The sequence below is a fragment of the Amaranthus tricolor genome, chromosome 3 (genome assembly GCF_026212465.1).
Source record: "Amaranthus tricolor cultivar Red isolate AtriRed21 chromosome 3, ASM2621246v1, whole genome shotgun sequence".
Taxonomy (NCBI): Eukaryota; Viridiplantae; Streptophyta; class Magnoliopsida; order Caryophyllales; family Amaranthaceae; genus Amaranthus; species Amaranthus tricolor.
Window position 1 is genome coordinate 33,592,934 of NC_080049.1, and position 15,596 is coordinate 33,608,529.

Genomic DNA, 15,596 nt, shown 5'->3' on the forward strand with positions numbered 1-15,596 from the left:
AAATTAAATAATATTACATATTGTTAGAGCATTAGTTATTTATTTGGTGTGTTTTTTTAATCAATTTTGAATTCAAATTATAATAATTGTCGAATGTTAATTTTGATTTACTTATGTATAAATTAATGATGTGACTTATGTACATAATTAAAGATGTTAGTACATATAAGCCATGTAAACATGTATCAATAGAAACTCATCACATTATTTCGTACTTAAGGTCGAAAAATAAATGATAGGTTTAGGGGTAGACACATGTATAATGGGAGCCTTTGTGGTAAAGGCCGAAAGGAATTCCATAATAAAAGTGTTATAAGCCATATTCTTTGCATTGTATCTTCTAAGTTTCCAAAATTGGAGTTTAATAATAATGAAAGAATTTGTCTAATATTAATCGGGTAATTACTTTTACATTTGAGAGATAAATAAGGGGTTAGATATAGAGCTTAGCTATATCTACCCACTACTAATAGATTTTAAGATACAGTGAGATCTAACTCATCGATAACAAATATATTTTTTTTGTCTATTAGTATTGACTAGTTTACCCAACAGGTCAACTAAGTTTTTTTACGTTAGTTTTAGTTGATGACTCTATCTAACCTATGCCAAAAGGAGTTTAAAGACATAAATTACATTACTTAACTAATTTATTTGAGATAATTCTCATAAATATTTTCTTTTGTTGTTTACAATAATTAATATAAATAAGAAATTACTATATCCTAGAGAATATATAATAATGTTGGTTAGTTGACGTATATCTCTTAATTAAGAATGTAAAAAGAATTGATTTATTTTGTTGTTCAAAAAGACAATCCACTCATTTTAAAATTCTAATATATTAAAAGTTCATATAAAAAAAATATTAGAAGTTAATCCTAGCCGTTACAAAAGCAAAACAAAATTCTTAAGACGACCGTTACATTCACCAGCATTTCAAATTCATCCAAAAAAACCAAACACCCAACATAGACAGAAACTTTAATTTACACCACTATAGAATATAGATCATCCAGATAGAGCAAACCCTAACACAATCAAAAGTTAGAGATGGAAGAAGATAATATACTGCAGCAAATCAGATCCAAAGCGGCCGAATTTCTACTTAGAGAAGATTGGAATGAATCAATTAAAGCTTATTCCCACTTTATTCCTCTTTGCCAACAACAAATCTCTAAGACCCAGCAAGAATCTGATCTTTTGAAACTCCGAAAATCTCTCTGTTTAGCCCTTTCAAATCGAGCCGAAGCCCGATTCAGATTAAGGGATTTTGAAGAAGCATTGAAGGATTGTGAGGAATCCCTTCAAATTGATAATACCCATTTAAAAACCCTTGTCTGTAAAGGTAAAATCTTGCTCAATCTCAATCGATATTCTTTAGCTTTAGATTGTCTGAAAAGGGCTTTGGTTTTTGAGTCCCAATGTAATGGGAATTTAGAGGTTTTAAATGGGTTGATTGAGAAATGCAAGAAACTTGATTATTTGTCTAGAACTGGTAATTTTGATATTTCTAATTGGGTTTCATGTGGGTTTTCTGGGATTTGTCCTGAACTTTGTGAATTTGTGGGTAATGTTGAGATCAAAAAATCTGAAATTAGTGGCAGAGGTTTGTTTTGTACTAAAAGTATTGATATTGGGAGCTTAATTTTAGTTACGAAATCAGTTGCTACTGAAAGATGCATACTTCCAAAAGATAGTAAGGGGCTTTTGGATGAAAATGAACAATTGGTTATGTGGAAGAATTTCATTGATAGAGTTACTGAATCTTCATCAAAATGTCACAAAACTCGTCATTTGATCAGTAAATTGTCGATTGGAGAGAACGAGGATGATCTCGAAACCCCAGATATTAGTCTCTTTAAGCCTGAAACTGATGGAGAAAGTTTCCCAAATAAAAATCTAGAAGAAGATAAGATTCTAAGTATTCTAGATGTGAATTCACTTGTTGAAGATGCTGTTTCTTCTAAGGTTCTTGGAAAAAACAGTGATTACTATGGTGTCGGTTTATGGTTACTTCCTTCATTCATCAATCATTCTTGTAGTCCTAATGCAAGGAGATTGCATATAGGTGATTATGTGGTTGTTCTTGCTTCTAAGGAAATTAAGGCAGGGAAAGAGATCACATTTGCTTACTATGATGTTCTTTGTCCGCTAGCCAAACGAAGAGAAATGTCGAAAACATGGGGGTTCAATTGTGAGTGTAAAAGATGCAAATATGAAGAAAAGATGCAGTCTAAACCCGAGATGGGAGAAATCGAAATTGGACTTGAGAAAGGAGTTGATGTTGGTTGTGCGATTTTTCGATTGGAAGAGTGTATGAAGAGATGGGTTATGAGAGGTAAAGAAAAGGGTTACTTTCGAGCATCATTTTGGAAAGCATTTTCAGAAGCATTTGAGTCAGAGAAATGTGTAAGAAGGTGGGGAAGGAAGATACCAGCTTTGGAGCCTATTGTTGATAGTTTAGTTGAAGCAGTTGGGAGTGATGAAAGAGTTGTGAAAGTTTTGGTTAGGAAACTGAAAAGAGGAAGTTGTGGGTATGGAGATATGGAAAGGGCAATCAAGTTAGGAAGGGGTGTGTATGGTAAAGTCATGAAGAGACAAGCATTGAGAATTCTACTTGAGTTGGGTGTTCATGAATAGTGTGCAATGCAGTGTCACATGATCCGCTAATCTGCTCGGGGATTGTGAATCGAGAAAAGGGAATTATGGTTGATTTTGGACGATTTTAAGTGAATCGCGAATTCAATAACAAAATTAGTGCAGTATCACATGATCCATTAATCTGCTCATGAATTATGAATCGAGAAAAAGGAATTATGGTCGATTATGAATTATATAAGTGAATCGCGAATTCAGTAAGAAAATTAGTCGGCGAATTATGTTATAGTGGCACTGTTACTAGCTTAGTAGCATTTCCTACAAGTTCTCTTCTAGAATCGAGAAAAATAGTTGAATTGTTCCTTGTAATCTTTCTTTCTGGCTTTACCAACAAAAATAGTTTGAACCTTTTAGGGTTGATTCATGTTTTGTATTAGCTGTGATAGCTGGAGAAACGTTGTTAAGTGTAGCAATGATTAGTGCTATTATGATCATTTGGTTAGTATGAAATGGTACTACTAAGAATAATTTTTACGGTAAATTTTCATAAAATGTATCTTATTTTTATAGTGATGAAACTTTATATTTCCCGTTTACAATTTTCTGTTACCATATGGTAGTATATAACTTTTTAAGATGGTAATGCAATACAATGAATTCTATTACCACATGATAGTATACCACTTTAAAAACATTTTTCTTGAGCCCTTTCTCTTATAAACATATTCAAATTCTTTTAAACAAAAACGCCCAAATTAAAGGAAAAATTATCCTAAATATTATAAATTTTTGTTAATTTTCCTAAAATAATATCAACTTTTAATTAACAGTGAATAATACCAGCTTAGGATTGTGTTTTCTTAGAATAATACCAACTTTTGTTTAATTATTAATTTTCTAAAATAAAACTACTTTTAATTAACAAAAAATAATGCAAATTAGGAGTGCATTTTATTAGCAAAATACCAACTTTTGTTTAATCATTAATTTACCTTTGTTTTTTTTTGTTAAATAGCTACAATAAACAAAAGTTAGTAGGAGTATTATTTACAATAAACAAAAGTCAGTATTATTCTAATCAAACACCCCTTAAATTCTTATTATCTATGATAAATCAAAGATTGATATTAATATAGGAGTATTATTGAAAGTTTGTATTAATTTTTTAAAATTAAATTAAAATCTTAATTTAATAGAATGCAAACTCAAAGAATATTATTTAAAATTATTAGACTTGTATTATTAAATTAAGTGGAATTAGACAAGATAAAAAAATATACTCGTCTCTTAAGAATCTAAGTTTCATGAATGATGAATTGATGACTCACATCATATGTGTCATGTTAGTATGTTTGGTTTGACAACCCATGTCTATTGGAATTATCCTTTATAAACACCACGTTAAAATAACCCTCACTCTTCCTGATCTTCCATAATCATACTAACTTCTCTCAATTATTCTCTCATCTTCGGAATTATCAGGCTGTGATATTCCCTTACATAGAGGTACCTTTCTCACCATAGATTGCTTTGATTTAGACGGTTGATTTTGAGTTGCATGTTTATTGATTACAGTGTTTTCCTTGAATTTTAGTTTTGAAATTATGTATTTTTGAGGTGTTGAATCGTGTATGATTATCGATTACAGTGTTTTCGTTGAATCTTATATCTGTGTGATGTAGAATCGTGTATGATTATTGATTTTAGTGTTGTTTTGACGATATCAATTTCTTATGCCAATCCAATTTTGATTTCGTGTAGCATGGTTTTCATTCTTTGTTATTGAATTAAAACGATTTATTTTCCTTCTGCTATTTCAGTTTATTTTTAGAACAGAGTGTAGGAATTCAGGATCAGGTTTTTTATTTCCAAGTATTTATTCGGTGGTTTAACTTAAGTAACGATCTATGAATGAAGGTAATGTGAATTACAAGAATTGTGTCTTCCAGAAAAGCACTTTAAACTTTGGGAGTATCTTTGAAGCAAAAATTTTGGCTGTCATATAATATTGGGGAAAAAGCCTGTATGGGGTGTTTGGGAACCTAGAATTGGTTCAATTCTACAACTAGAAATCCTTATATTTATACGAAATTCCTTGTTTGTCAATTAATAGGATTTTTAATTTCACAATTTGCAATCCAACGTGGCGATTGACAAAACCATATCAATTCCGCAAATGGAACTTCACTTTCTCGATTTACCTCCATCACTACCAAAATCTGCACTGCCACCACAGTACCGTCATCTCTTGCTCTCACTGCCTCCATCATCACCCAGTGGTAGTTACTGTCCCTCGTTAACTCGATAACCGCCATTGTAATGCCGCAGTCAAATGATAAAACATTCAAATACCACAGTTTGCAATAACATACATCCTGTCCTTACTCCAATTCTCTGCATCCTGTCCTTACTCCAAGTCTCCTTCCTTACTCCAAGTCTCCAATGCTATTAAGTGACTCTCACCTAGATGGTTTTGGAGAAACTTATCCTCTTAATGCTAACCACGAGGTTAATCTTATTGACCTTTGGTAGCAAACTATAATTTCATGCACATGATTTGATGAACATTTTAATATAGTCTAGTCTACTGAAATCGAAAAACTAAGTCTTTGGAGCCATCGAAATAAGGATATTTAGTTTATAAAAGATAAGAGTTTAAAGTTTGTTTTTTCATTTTGGCTATTCATTAAATATTCATAGACAAATTAGAAAAAAATTAATGGAAAAAATTTTAGGAGAGAGAAATCAAAAGAGATATAGAGAAGTAAAACATATATGTCTAAACTAGAAGAGAGCTTGGGACAACGATTGAGAAAAGGAGAGAATTATGGAAACATATGACCGATGGGAGTGAGGGTGGAAGGTAGATAGAGATGAGATGGTTTGAAATAATATGCAAATGATAGAGCTTTTGATTGAATATGCAATTCCTTAGTTCTAGTTCTAGCCCATTCTAGCATGATTGGACTTGGAAATCGAAGATTTGGAAATGATTGTATCTCTCAAACAATGGAGGTGGTCTTAATTTAGAATTTCAAAAGAAAGTCTAGTTCCCAAAAAGACCATTATAGAAATTACATGGGTGGAGCATTTTTTTTGTTCTTTTTTTGGATCGAAATGTGAATCAAATGAGAGTGATTTATCCATTGGATGATTGATACTTTTTTCAATCTCATTTAGTTTCCATTTGAGGTTTTATAATTGATTAGTCTTGTATTAGATCACATGGCAAGATTGTATTAGTTATATTATCATAGAAAGATTGAGTTGTCTACTTTTGGTCACCTTTGGGCAAGTGTGGAGGTTATATTCCACAATTATCTGGTATAGTTGACAGGTTGGGACTTGGGTAGTTTAAGCTTGTTGTGAAACTGAATTAGATGTTCAAAAGCTTTTTCATTTTTAGGTCATCCAAAGTTCAAAGAAAAATATGCTTGATTATTCCTTGGAGTCTATATTTTATTAGTTAAAAAATGATTCATTGATAGAGGTCTTATTTGATCATCAATCAATTATTTACTTTCCATTGTAAATCATATTGTCATCATCTATCAGCAAGCATACAACAGAAAACTATGGCCGAGTTAGAGTCCAAGAAGCAAAAGCTCATAATTGACACTGATCCTGGCATTGGTACTCCCTTTCTTTCCTGTTTGTACTTCATTAAGTTTTCTTCAGTTTCCATATTGAAGGGCTCAATATATATGTGTTCAAATTGTTATTGATGGCAAAATTGTTTTTGGTCCTTGAAAATGTGGTGGGGTTTGAACTGATTGTCTCAAATGCTTAATTTTATAACTCCACTTGTTTTTTTTCTGAAATTTCGTATAATTAATGCAGATGATGCAATGGCAATATTTGTGGCATTGCAATCACCTAAAGTGGAAGTGATTGGTCTTACTACTATATATGGCAATGTCTACACCACTTTAGCAACAAGAAATGCCTTGCATTTGGTATTGTTCTTCTATGCTTTCCTCCTTTTTCGCAACTTTTTGTGTCTTCAAACAAAATTTGTACCTGGTACTTATAAAGTATAGTTCTTTATTTTTTGATGTCTAGCAAACTAACAGAAGTAGATGTGTATCTTTCTGACTGTTTTTTTTTTTTTTTTTTTTTTTTCTCATGGTTGTCTTTTTCTGTTTATTGGCATGTTGGATCTGCATTACAGAAACTTGTGACTTTTGACCATTGTTTATGTAATCATGAATCATTACTGTGAGAAAATTGTAGCTCAACATAAAGGTTGATATTCAAAATTCTAGGGATTTCTCAAATGATTTTTTTGGCTTATTGGTGTGTCTTGCTAAACCAATGAACTAAATATATTGTAAGATAACCTTTTCCTCTGGTTCTTGATGGTGTAGTTAGAGGTGGCTGGGAGGACGGATATCCCAGTAGCTGAAGGATCTCATGTCACAATCACTGTATGTTCTTTGTCATGGATACTCCTTCAATTTTATTTTTAGATTGATGTCTAATGCTCATGGCACATCCTTGCTTGGTATCCATTCTGGAAAAGGAAATTCATTAAATTATCTGTGTTCCTGTTAAGAAAGGTACAAAGCTCCGTATAGCTGACTTTGTTCACGGGACTGATGGACTGGGCAACCAAAACTTTCCTTCTCCTAATGGGAAGCCAATTGAAAAATCTGCAGCTACGTTCCTTGTCGAGGAAGCCAAGAAGTATCCTGGAGAAATTACTGTGGTGGCTCTTGGTCCCCTAACAAATATAGCCCTGGTGAGTTTTGATGTACTTGATTATGTTGAAATTATTGCTTTTGCTCAAATGTGTTTAAATGAATAATTCTTTCTATCATATTTGTTCACTTGGATTTATATGTCGACAGGCAATACAACTACATCCTGAATTTACGAAAAATATAGGAAAAATTATTGTTCTTGGTGGAGCTTTTGCTGTGAATGGCAATGTGAATCCTGCAGCAGAAGCTAATGTAAGTAATTGCTAATTTTCTGGGGTTTGAGTTTTCATATATACTATGGTTGCATTTCTTAGCTCTACTTGGAATACATTGCAATATAGGTTTGGAAATTTGGAATTGCAGATAATTTGCTCCCTTTAGGCTGCACATCTTTTTTTTCCAGGAATAAGATGGGACACTTTTTCTTTAAATTTAGCCACTTCCAGGGTCTTCTATGGATGCTTTTGTTATCATTTTGTGCTCTGTTTTCATTACATAATTTCAGTTGAAGGTTTGACTAAGAAATTAGATGACGTAGTTTTTCTTTTAAGCTAGATGAGTTGATTGTGCAGTCTGCTTGGGTGACCTACTGACCTTCCATTTCTTATGATCTGGTTGTACAGATCTTTAGTGATCCAGACTCTGCAGATATTGTCTTCACAAGTGGAGCTGATGTTCTTGCTGTGGGAATTAATGTGACTCACCAAGTTATTTTCACTGGTAACGTACTAACAAATCTTGCATTTCAATTATCTTGATAATGGTAGTTTTTAGGCTCCCACCAAGGCGGGGTTTGGAGGTCGAATGTAGTCTACTATATCCTTGTAGAAACAAAGAGGTTTTCGATTGGCCATAATAGCAAACATCATTTGCTACATCTCATAAATTATCAAATGCACATGATTTAACGAGTCATTTTACTATAGTCCATTATAATCCTGAAGGCTGAACCAAAACACTATATCTTTGACTCCTTTAAGAATGGATACAGAATTTACCTTCTGATCACAATAAAAATGTCAACATTTTCCAGTGAATGAAATTGTGTAAAATGGTGTTGCCACAAAAATCCTGTGCCAACGTGCTTGTTACTTGTCCTTACACAGCTTTCTTCCCAATTATTGATCCTAAGGAAGATCGAGTTATGGATAATGTATGACTTGTAGATTCTGCATTTTCTACAAAACGTACTGTACACCTGTAGATTTTGATTTCAAAGAACAGGAGGTGTTGATCTCACCTACCCCTCTTTATTTTTGCACCTTACTAGTGAAACCTAAAATCTCAACTAATAGGATAATTTTTATGCCCCCTCTTCCATCTATTGTGAAATTTATAACTTGGATTTCTTGTTAAACCCAAAAACGGCCAGAAAAAGCAAATTATCTTGAACTATGCTTTTCTTCTGACGATTTGCCAAGACTCCAAAGTTGATGCACAGAGTTTCAAGGAAATATATGACATACAATCAGCGCCACTTTTTGGCCAGAATGTATTAATTATTATTGCCACATGATTATATCTGGTTTTAACTCATGCCATCAACATTTATATTCTCCTGGTTGACTTCTTATTTTGAGTTTGGTGTTGGAGCATTATATGGTTTATGTGCTTGCCTGCAGATGCTGATCGAGAAAAGTTGGCAGCATCAACTTGTCATTTGGCTCAGTACCTGTGCAAAATTTTAGACGTGTATTATAATTACCATTATGATGCATATAATATAAAAGGTATGTTATGAAAATTTTCTGATGTTTTTCTCTCTGGAAGTCATTTTTTAGTTTGAATAACTGCTGAGGCTACTGATATGCAGGTGTGTATCTTCATGATCCTGCTGTCATGCTTGCTGCTATAGATCCTTCCTTATTTACTTGGACAGAAGGTGTTGTAAGAGTGCAAACGAGTGGCATTACTAGGGGTCTCACGATTCTGTATAACAAACAGAAAAGGTAAACAGTGCAATTCAAGGTTTAAGTTCTACACTTAATTATGATTGAGATGGTATAAAATCTTAGTTAAAGAAGAATTTATGTGGACGACCATTGAAACTGTTCTATCGGTGCATGTAGCTAACCTCAATCTTTTGGGATTAAGGGTTTGGCATCATTGTCGTTGAACTCTTAATTATGTGGCATAACTTATTAAAAGGCCATAGTAGTCCCAATATTGATTACTGGCACAGCTTATATCAAGACTTTTCCTGAATGGGACATGGTAGCAAGTAAATTTAGTCTTGTCTCAATTTTTTTTCAATAGCATTTTACTATTCCACATTAACAATCAAGTGTATGTTTAGATTTTCTTTTGGGAGGGTTTTCAAATTTAGTCATGGGGATCAGATGAAGAATAATATAAGTACTATCAAGCAGATTTTTGAGTCATGTATCATTTCCAAGGTTTGTGAGGTTGAGATTGTGTGACAACTTATTGTTGATGAATGATGAGTATTGTATTCCGTTCACTCTCCCGATTGCTTGATTCTGATTCACCCTTTGATTTTATTTCTCATTTTATACTAAATCTGTTTTTTCGCTTTTGGATCTAATAGGTTCGGAGAAGTGACTGAGTGGACAGATAAGCCTACAGTTAAAGTAGCAGTCACCGTTGATGGTACAAAAGTGGCCAAATTGATCATGGATCGTCTTACTAGCTCATGAAGTAACTGCTAATTACAATACTTTCTCTGTATTATTGAGTTTGCTATATTTCTTCATAAAAGCTCTTGCAACGGGAAACTAAATGTTGTTAAATTTAATGGGATAAAAAGAGTAGCTGATAAGTGATCTTCCCATGTTCTTTCCTTTGTTGTTAGTTGAAAAGAAAGACTTTCAGCGCTGCTGCTAGTCTTTGTTTAATGAGCCGTGTATCAGCTGCAGAGCCATTGATTTATTGGGGATTTACATTTCAGCTGCCCTTGTTTTAGTATGTCAAGAAAAAATAATGCGATTTTCATCTCTCTGGATGTACATTTATTCTAATATATTTATAATTTATAATTTATAATTTATAATTTATAATTTATAATTTATTAAATTTATTGTTTTGGTTGGAATTACTCATCACAAACTGTTTTTTAGGATTGGAGTGGATAGGGGCGGCTAGATACGTAAGGGTTTTTAATAATTGAAAGTTAAACATGTTTAATGGGCTTCAAGTGGAAATTTACTTGAATTTTTTTAAATAATAACCTAATGGTTAAAAGTTTTAATTTGACCATTCAGAAATGAGATTATTACTTTTTATTTTTCAAAAGGTAATCCTGCTAACGGACAATCACTAATTAATCAAAACTGAAACATATGATTAGTTAAGTACATGTAGACATCACAGAAAATAGCAGAACATAAGCTTTGATGCAGTAAGGAGTAATATGGCTGCAGCCGAAAATTACTAATCGCAGGTTGATCACAGTAACTTGGCTTTAGTACCAGTAAACAACACAATTGCTCGTTTCCGTTCTGCCTACAGGAACCCGATTCAAATGCATCATTTCGTACCCATGTTGATGTTGTCCATGACATGTATAATAACAATTGTCTTGGCAGGTTTTCGTCTCATTGGTCCAACTGTCGCAAGTATTTTCAATGAAAAAATTCATTGTCAAAATAAATACTAACAGACTTGTATTGACTTCCTCATTTGATCTATAGCTCTTCATGACCATCAACCACCTTAAGACCCCAACTAATATCCTCACAATGCCTTACATGAGGTACAAGTTTACCAGTATCGACGCCTGTTTTTGCTTTGCAATCCCAGAAGGGAGGGGAATGGAAGCAAGGCTCGATAGACATTGCTCGAACACAAGCTGGGTCTGGAGTCTTTTTATCCTCTGGCTTGTACAAAATCCAGGGTTTCAATCCTCCAAGACCCTGAGCAACATAGCCAAAAGTTGACCACGCACTTGTCACCAATTTATCATTTAAACTAAGCAGATACATTTCTGCCCAGGCTTTCCTGTTATGCATCATCTTGTGTGATTGCTGAAACCCTTCATGACTCGGCTGGTAGAATCCAACTACTTCTCCAGTAACAGTTGGATGTTCCCAATACAATTCTTTGAGAGTCTCGCAGTATCCTGCATCTAAGGATGTGATAAGAACAGCTATGGCCCTTGCGTTCTTCGATAAACTAGAAGATGAATCATTTTTGTTAATTTCTGGGAGTAATTTCTCCTTGGATATACAGGACAGTATTTGGTCGGTCACATGCGGGAATGGACCTGCTCCCTCCTCAAATGTCCTGATCTGGATTCCAATCCTCTCATCTGCCCTGGCCATGTAAGCATTGTAATACCTAGTTATCAAACCCCAAACTTGATTTGTTGGGTGGAGGAGATATCGGCCAAGGTGGTGAAAAATGGTCACTTTCTCAGTAAATAATTTGAATAGTTCTTGCTCGAACGATGGAATTAAATAAAGGGAAGGGGCAAAGTAATTGTCGGTTCTCATTACTAGCCAAGGAACTTTCCCAAGAAGAGTTTGATCGTCGTCACAGAAGAAAAGCTTGTCTTGGTCATTATAGTCATGACCTAGATGTAGATATAAATATGGTGGTACTTCTTCATCACGAGAAGAGTTTAGAAGGTTCTTTTTCAGCATAAACCCGTGACACCTGGGAGATTTTTGGTGAAAACTCTTAAATTGATTGTTTAATGGGAAGTCTTGAGGTAAAAACCATGAGGTGCTAGGAAATGGCTCACAGAAAAGATCAGTCATGTCAGTTCCTGGATCTATAAGCAATACTCGATTTGAAAGAAGAGCATAAAGAAAAGCTGCACTCACAGTCAAAATTCTGTTGCCCAAACCACTGTATGATATCCACACAACATAGTTACATTCTGTAGGCACAGCTGTCTCACTTCCAGACTTCAATTGTTTTACAGCATCATTGTATGCTTGTGTACCAGGTCCACATCGTTTGTGAAGCTCTTCATACTTCCTCAGTTTAGAAAGGAGATAAGTCGAAGGCTTGAAAGGTGATACCTTCCTGTACAAGAAGGATTGGTATCTGCTTAAACAAGATCCTTCATCAAATCCAGATGAAAGTAGTCCACCAAGCAATTTGTTATCAGCCTCTTCAACATGTTCTGTCGTGGCATTCAGTGGCTCTGAAAAAGCAGAAGAAAGTCTGAGAGTATATTCTCATTAAAAACACAACATTGAATAATCTAGCTATATACAAGACATTTATTACTTGATTGCACCCACTTTAACAAATGAAAATCGTTTTCAAGTGAAAGAAGCCTAACAAAAAGCGACACCAAGGAACGTAGAATAAATGTGAATAAATACTTTTGCATCAACAAAAAAAAAAGTGGACTGATAGGCAGTACTATTGGAAATTCATAAAACTGACGATCTATACTCTGCTTGGATTCCAAATCATTAAATCTAATAGTGAGTTGGGGAGCATACAAATCCTTTACTTACAACTTACAAGTAGAGAATACCAGTATGGCAGACCAAGCTGATATGTCCCCCTAAGACCTTGCCATGAAAAATCATGTTTTGCTACGATAACCCTAGATCATTAGGCATATGGAGTACGAAATAAGCCAAGGAAAGAAAATTTGGAAGAGCATGCAGTACTCTGAGGTGGAAGACCTAGTTCTTTAATTTTATCACTGTACCACTTAGTTTGGATAGAAATTTATGAAAGAAAGAAAGTGGAGGGAATATGAGGGAAGGGGAGGGAAGCGAGAGGATGGAAAGGTAGAACAAAAATATTAAGGATATAAGAGAATGAAAAAATTCAACCATCATTTGAATAGACATTGGATTGAGAAAGAAAGTGAGGGAATTTGAAAGGATTTTTTTGTCAATTTTTCATAAAAAAATCTTTCTAAAGTTGAAAAAATTTTGAAGAAAATTATGAGTTTTTCCTCACCCCTTTATTACTTGAAAATTGAATTGAAAATGAGCATTGTATACATTGTTGTAGGTAATGTATCACTTGGTTCAATATTACAATAGAAAATGTATGTAAATTGTAAGGATTGAACTTTATCAAGATAACAAGCCAACAACATTGAGTTTTCCCCATCTCTACCACAAACTTTACACTCATAATTATCCATTAATATCTCTCCAAATCCCTCCCTCTCCCCACGTGTTATACAAACAGCATATTTCATCTCTCTTAATCCCTCCACTTCCTTTTCCTATGCTTCCCTACATTCAAACAAAATGTAAAAGTTGGATAATCTAGTCCGAGGATTTTTTGATTCCACCCCAACCTATGCTTTATTGCTTTTTGTTCATAAATTTCCTTTCCCACTCAGTTTACAAGCATCTCATGCTAGCCATTCCTTGCAAAATCACACTTACAATTTTAATCTAATAGCCAGGCGTTTATTACCTGCTACCAAAAAGGCAATTTGGACAATTAAGGTTAAAAGAAGTAATTTTGAGCAACCTTGGATTAGCTATGATAATGCTTCATGTTAAAATGTCTCAGACATCAAATGAATCACCAAGGACGAACTTAGAAATTCCGCAACCCAAGTAATCAAACTACCATCACTTACCGGCTCATTGACAATTGCTCTTCACATAATAAGACACTGCACCAACTTAATTATTTAAATATCGACAAACCTAATAAGAATTCAATAGAATATCTGCTAGATGAGATGATTCACTGAACCAAAGTATTTCCAATGGATCAGTTCAGCTACAGTTAAAGAAAAGAAACTTAAGTAGAACCAAATGCATTCAACATTGTAATGATCACTCACAAAATGCATAAACATTCCACATTATGAATTTGATATGAATCGTTGATTGTCGGTATCCTCTAAAAAACCACCAAAAAAAAAGTCAAATCAAAGAAATCACTAGCTCGACTGATCAAAATGCCATCAAATACATCAAAATCACTAAACTAGAAAACACATGATCCAATCATTAAAAGCAACAATAATAATAGAAAAAAAAAAGATAAAAATCATACCAAATGATTGCCAAGTAACAACAGATGATTTAGGATCTAAAACCCTAGCCTCAACAAAAGGAGAGGAAATCCGATGATCCGAATGAGGATTATGATAAATGACAGAGAAAGTGACCAAAACAGGAAGAACAATAAGAAGAACGGCGAAGGTTTTGGTGACATTAGCGGCAATGAAACTGAAAGAGATCATTGGTCTAGAAACTTGAGCTGAAGAAGAAGTATCAATGGCGGCTGAAAATTGGGGTTTTGGAGGTGAAAAACGTTTTCGAATCTCATTCAGATCCATGAAAATTAAATCATAGTTGGTCAAATTATCTCTGGCTTAGTCGTATTGTTTAGGTACTGACTCCTGACTCCTCCATTAGTGAACCAGAAAATACTCTAAAGAAATTTTGAGTTTCGGAGCTTGGAGTCGGTGACAAATACTAAGACTAAAACTGTCATCTGTCCCTGTCCACGTCCACTCAACCCTTTTTAGTTTTTACTTACCATCGACTTGTTAACTCGATCCAATCTATTACCACGTTTTCTATTGAAATTTTTTATTAAAAAAATATAAATTGATTTTATTTAATTTATTTTTTAGATGAGTTGTTAAAGTTAAAATTTTAAAATTTAAGTTGGTATTATTGTAAATTGAAAGTTTAGGCTAAACAAATATGATTTAAACCGATAATAAGAAAATATAAACCTTAAATTAAAAGTCAATAACATTTGAGTGTTAAATGACTTATTATTTTCATTTTAAGTTTTTTTTTCAACTTTATTATTATAATGCTTGATGAGTATGTTTGGCAAGAGGAAATTAAAGTTGAAAATTTTAATTTTGGGGTAGGATAATAGAAATATTTTTAATGAAAATAGTATAAGTTAGAACATGGACATGAGTGGAGACTTGGAATTCCACAAAAAAAGTCTTGGAAAAAAATGGTATTTAAAAGTCAGACTTGAATAATTTATGAAAAAACATTTTTATCATTAATAAAAGTAAAGAAAAATAAAGAGTTAGAAGAATAATTTTGTAAATATAATTAATTTTTCTCTAATATTTCAAATAAGAGTACTAATTTGTGGGTTTAGAGTTTAGACTCTACACCATAAACATTGGCTAATTTAATTTTATAATTTGCTAGTTTAAACTTAAACATTTGCTTTGTAATTTGCTAAAATATGTAATAAATTGTCCGTTATATTTTCTCACCAAAACTTTATTTTTCGAACGAGATATTAGGTTGATGATGATGTACTATAATTTGTAATAATTAACTTAATTTGTTAACTAAGTAGATTATCATATATTTTTTTGAAATATAAGTTGGACTGTTTTATTTAACACAA

General features: G+C 33.2%; 3 protein-coding genes across 3 annotated transcripts; 2 read left to right on the forward strand and 1 right to left on the reverse strand.

The window, feature by feature from the left end:
* Nucleotides 1–938: 938 nt before the first annotated feature.
* LOC130809115 (methyltransferase FGSG_00040) lies at nucleotides 939–3,197 on the forward strand. Its single transcript, XM_057674753.1, has one exon. The coding sequence runs from the start codon at nucleotides 1,054–1,056 to the stop codon at nucleotides 2,641–2,643; it is 1,590 nt and encodes a 529-aa protein (XP_057530736.1). The 5' UTR covers nucleotides 939–1,053; the 3' UTR covers nucleotides 2,644–3,197.
* Nucleotides 3,198–3,934: 737 nt separating this feature from the next.
* LOC130809117 (probable uridine nucleosidase 2) lies at nucleotides 3,935–10,314 on the forward strand. Its single transcript, XM_057674755.1, has 10 exons — nucleotides 3,935–4,107; nucleotides 6,157–6,234; nucleotides 6,442–6,557; nucleotides 6,969–7,028; nucleotides 7,157–7,342; nucleotides 7,452–7,556; nucleotides 7,928–8,024; nucleotides 8,927–9,034; nucleotides 9,118–9,253; nucleotides 9,853–10,314. Exons 2-10 carry the CDS (start codon nucleotides 6,177–6,179, stop codon nucleotides 9,959–9,961), a joined length of 975 nt encoding a protein of 324 aa, XP_057530738.1. The 5' UTR covers nucleotides 3,935–4,107; nucleotides 6,157–6,176; the 3' UTR covers nucleotides 9,962–10,314.
* A 132-nt stretch (nucleotides 10,315–10,446) lies between these two features.
* On the reverse strand, nucleotides 10,447–14,727 carry LOC130809116 (galactoside 2-alpha-L-fucosyltransferase-like). The gene is made up of 2 exons (XM_057674754.1): nucleotides 14,259–14,727; nucleotides 10,447–12,414 (listed from the first exon to the last, which is right to left on the reverse strand). The coding sequence occupies exons 1-2, from the start codon at nucleotides 14,542–14,544 to the stop codon at nucleotides 10,949–10,951; spliced, it is 1,752 nt and encodes a 583-aa protein (XP_057530737.1). The 5' UTR covers nucleotides 14,545–14,727; the 3' UTR covers nucleotides 10,447–10,948.
* Between the last annotated feature and the right edge of the window lie 869 nt (nucleotides 14,728–15,596).

What these genes read in the sequence shown, in the direction of transcription:
- LOC130809115 (XM_057674753.1), top strand. Translation starts at nt 1,054, where the DNA reads ATGGAAGAAGATAATATACTGCAGCAAATCAGATCCAAAGCGGCCGAA.
- LOC130809117 (XM_057674755.1), top strand. Translation starts at nt 6,177, where the DNA reads ATGGCCGAGTTAGAGTCCAAGAAGCAAAAGCTCATAATTGACACTGAT. An exon ending in CAAGAAATGCCTTGCATTTG is followed by an intron (nt 6,558 to 6,968) that starts GTATTGTTCTTC and finishes TTGATGGTGTAG; the next exon opens with TTAGAGGTGGCTGGGAGGAC. An exon ending in CCCTAACAAATATAGCCCTG is followed by an intron (nt 7,343 to 7,451) that starts GTGAGTTTTGAT and finishes ATATGTCGACAG; the next exon opens with GCAATACAACTACATCCTGA.
- LOC130809116 (XM_057674754.1), bottom strand. Translation starts at nt 14,544, where the DNA reads ATGGATCTGAATGAGATTCGAAAACGTTTTTCACCTCCAAAACCCCAA. An exon ending in TGTTACTTGGCAATCATTTG is followed by an intron (nt 12,415 to 14,258) that starts GTATGATTTTTA and finishes CTGCTTTTTCAG; the next exon opens with AGCCACTGAATGCCACGACA.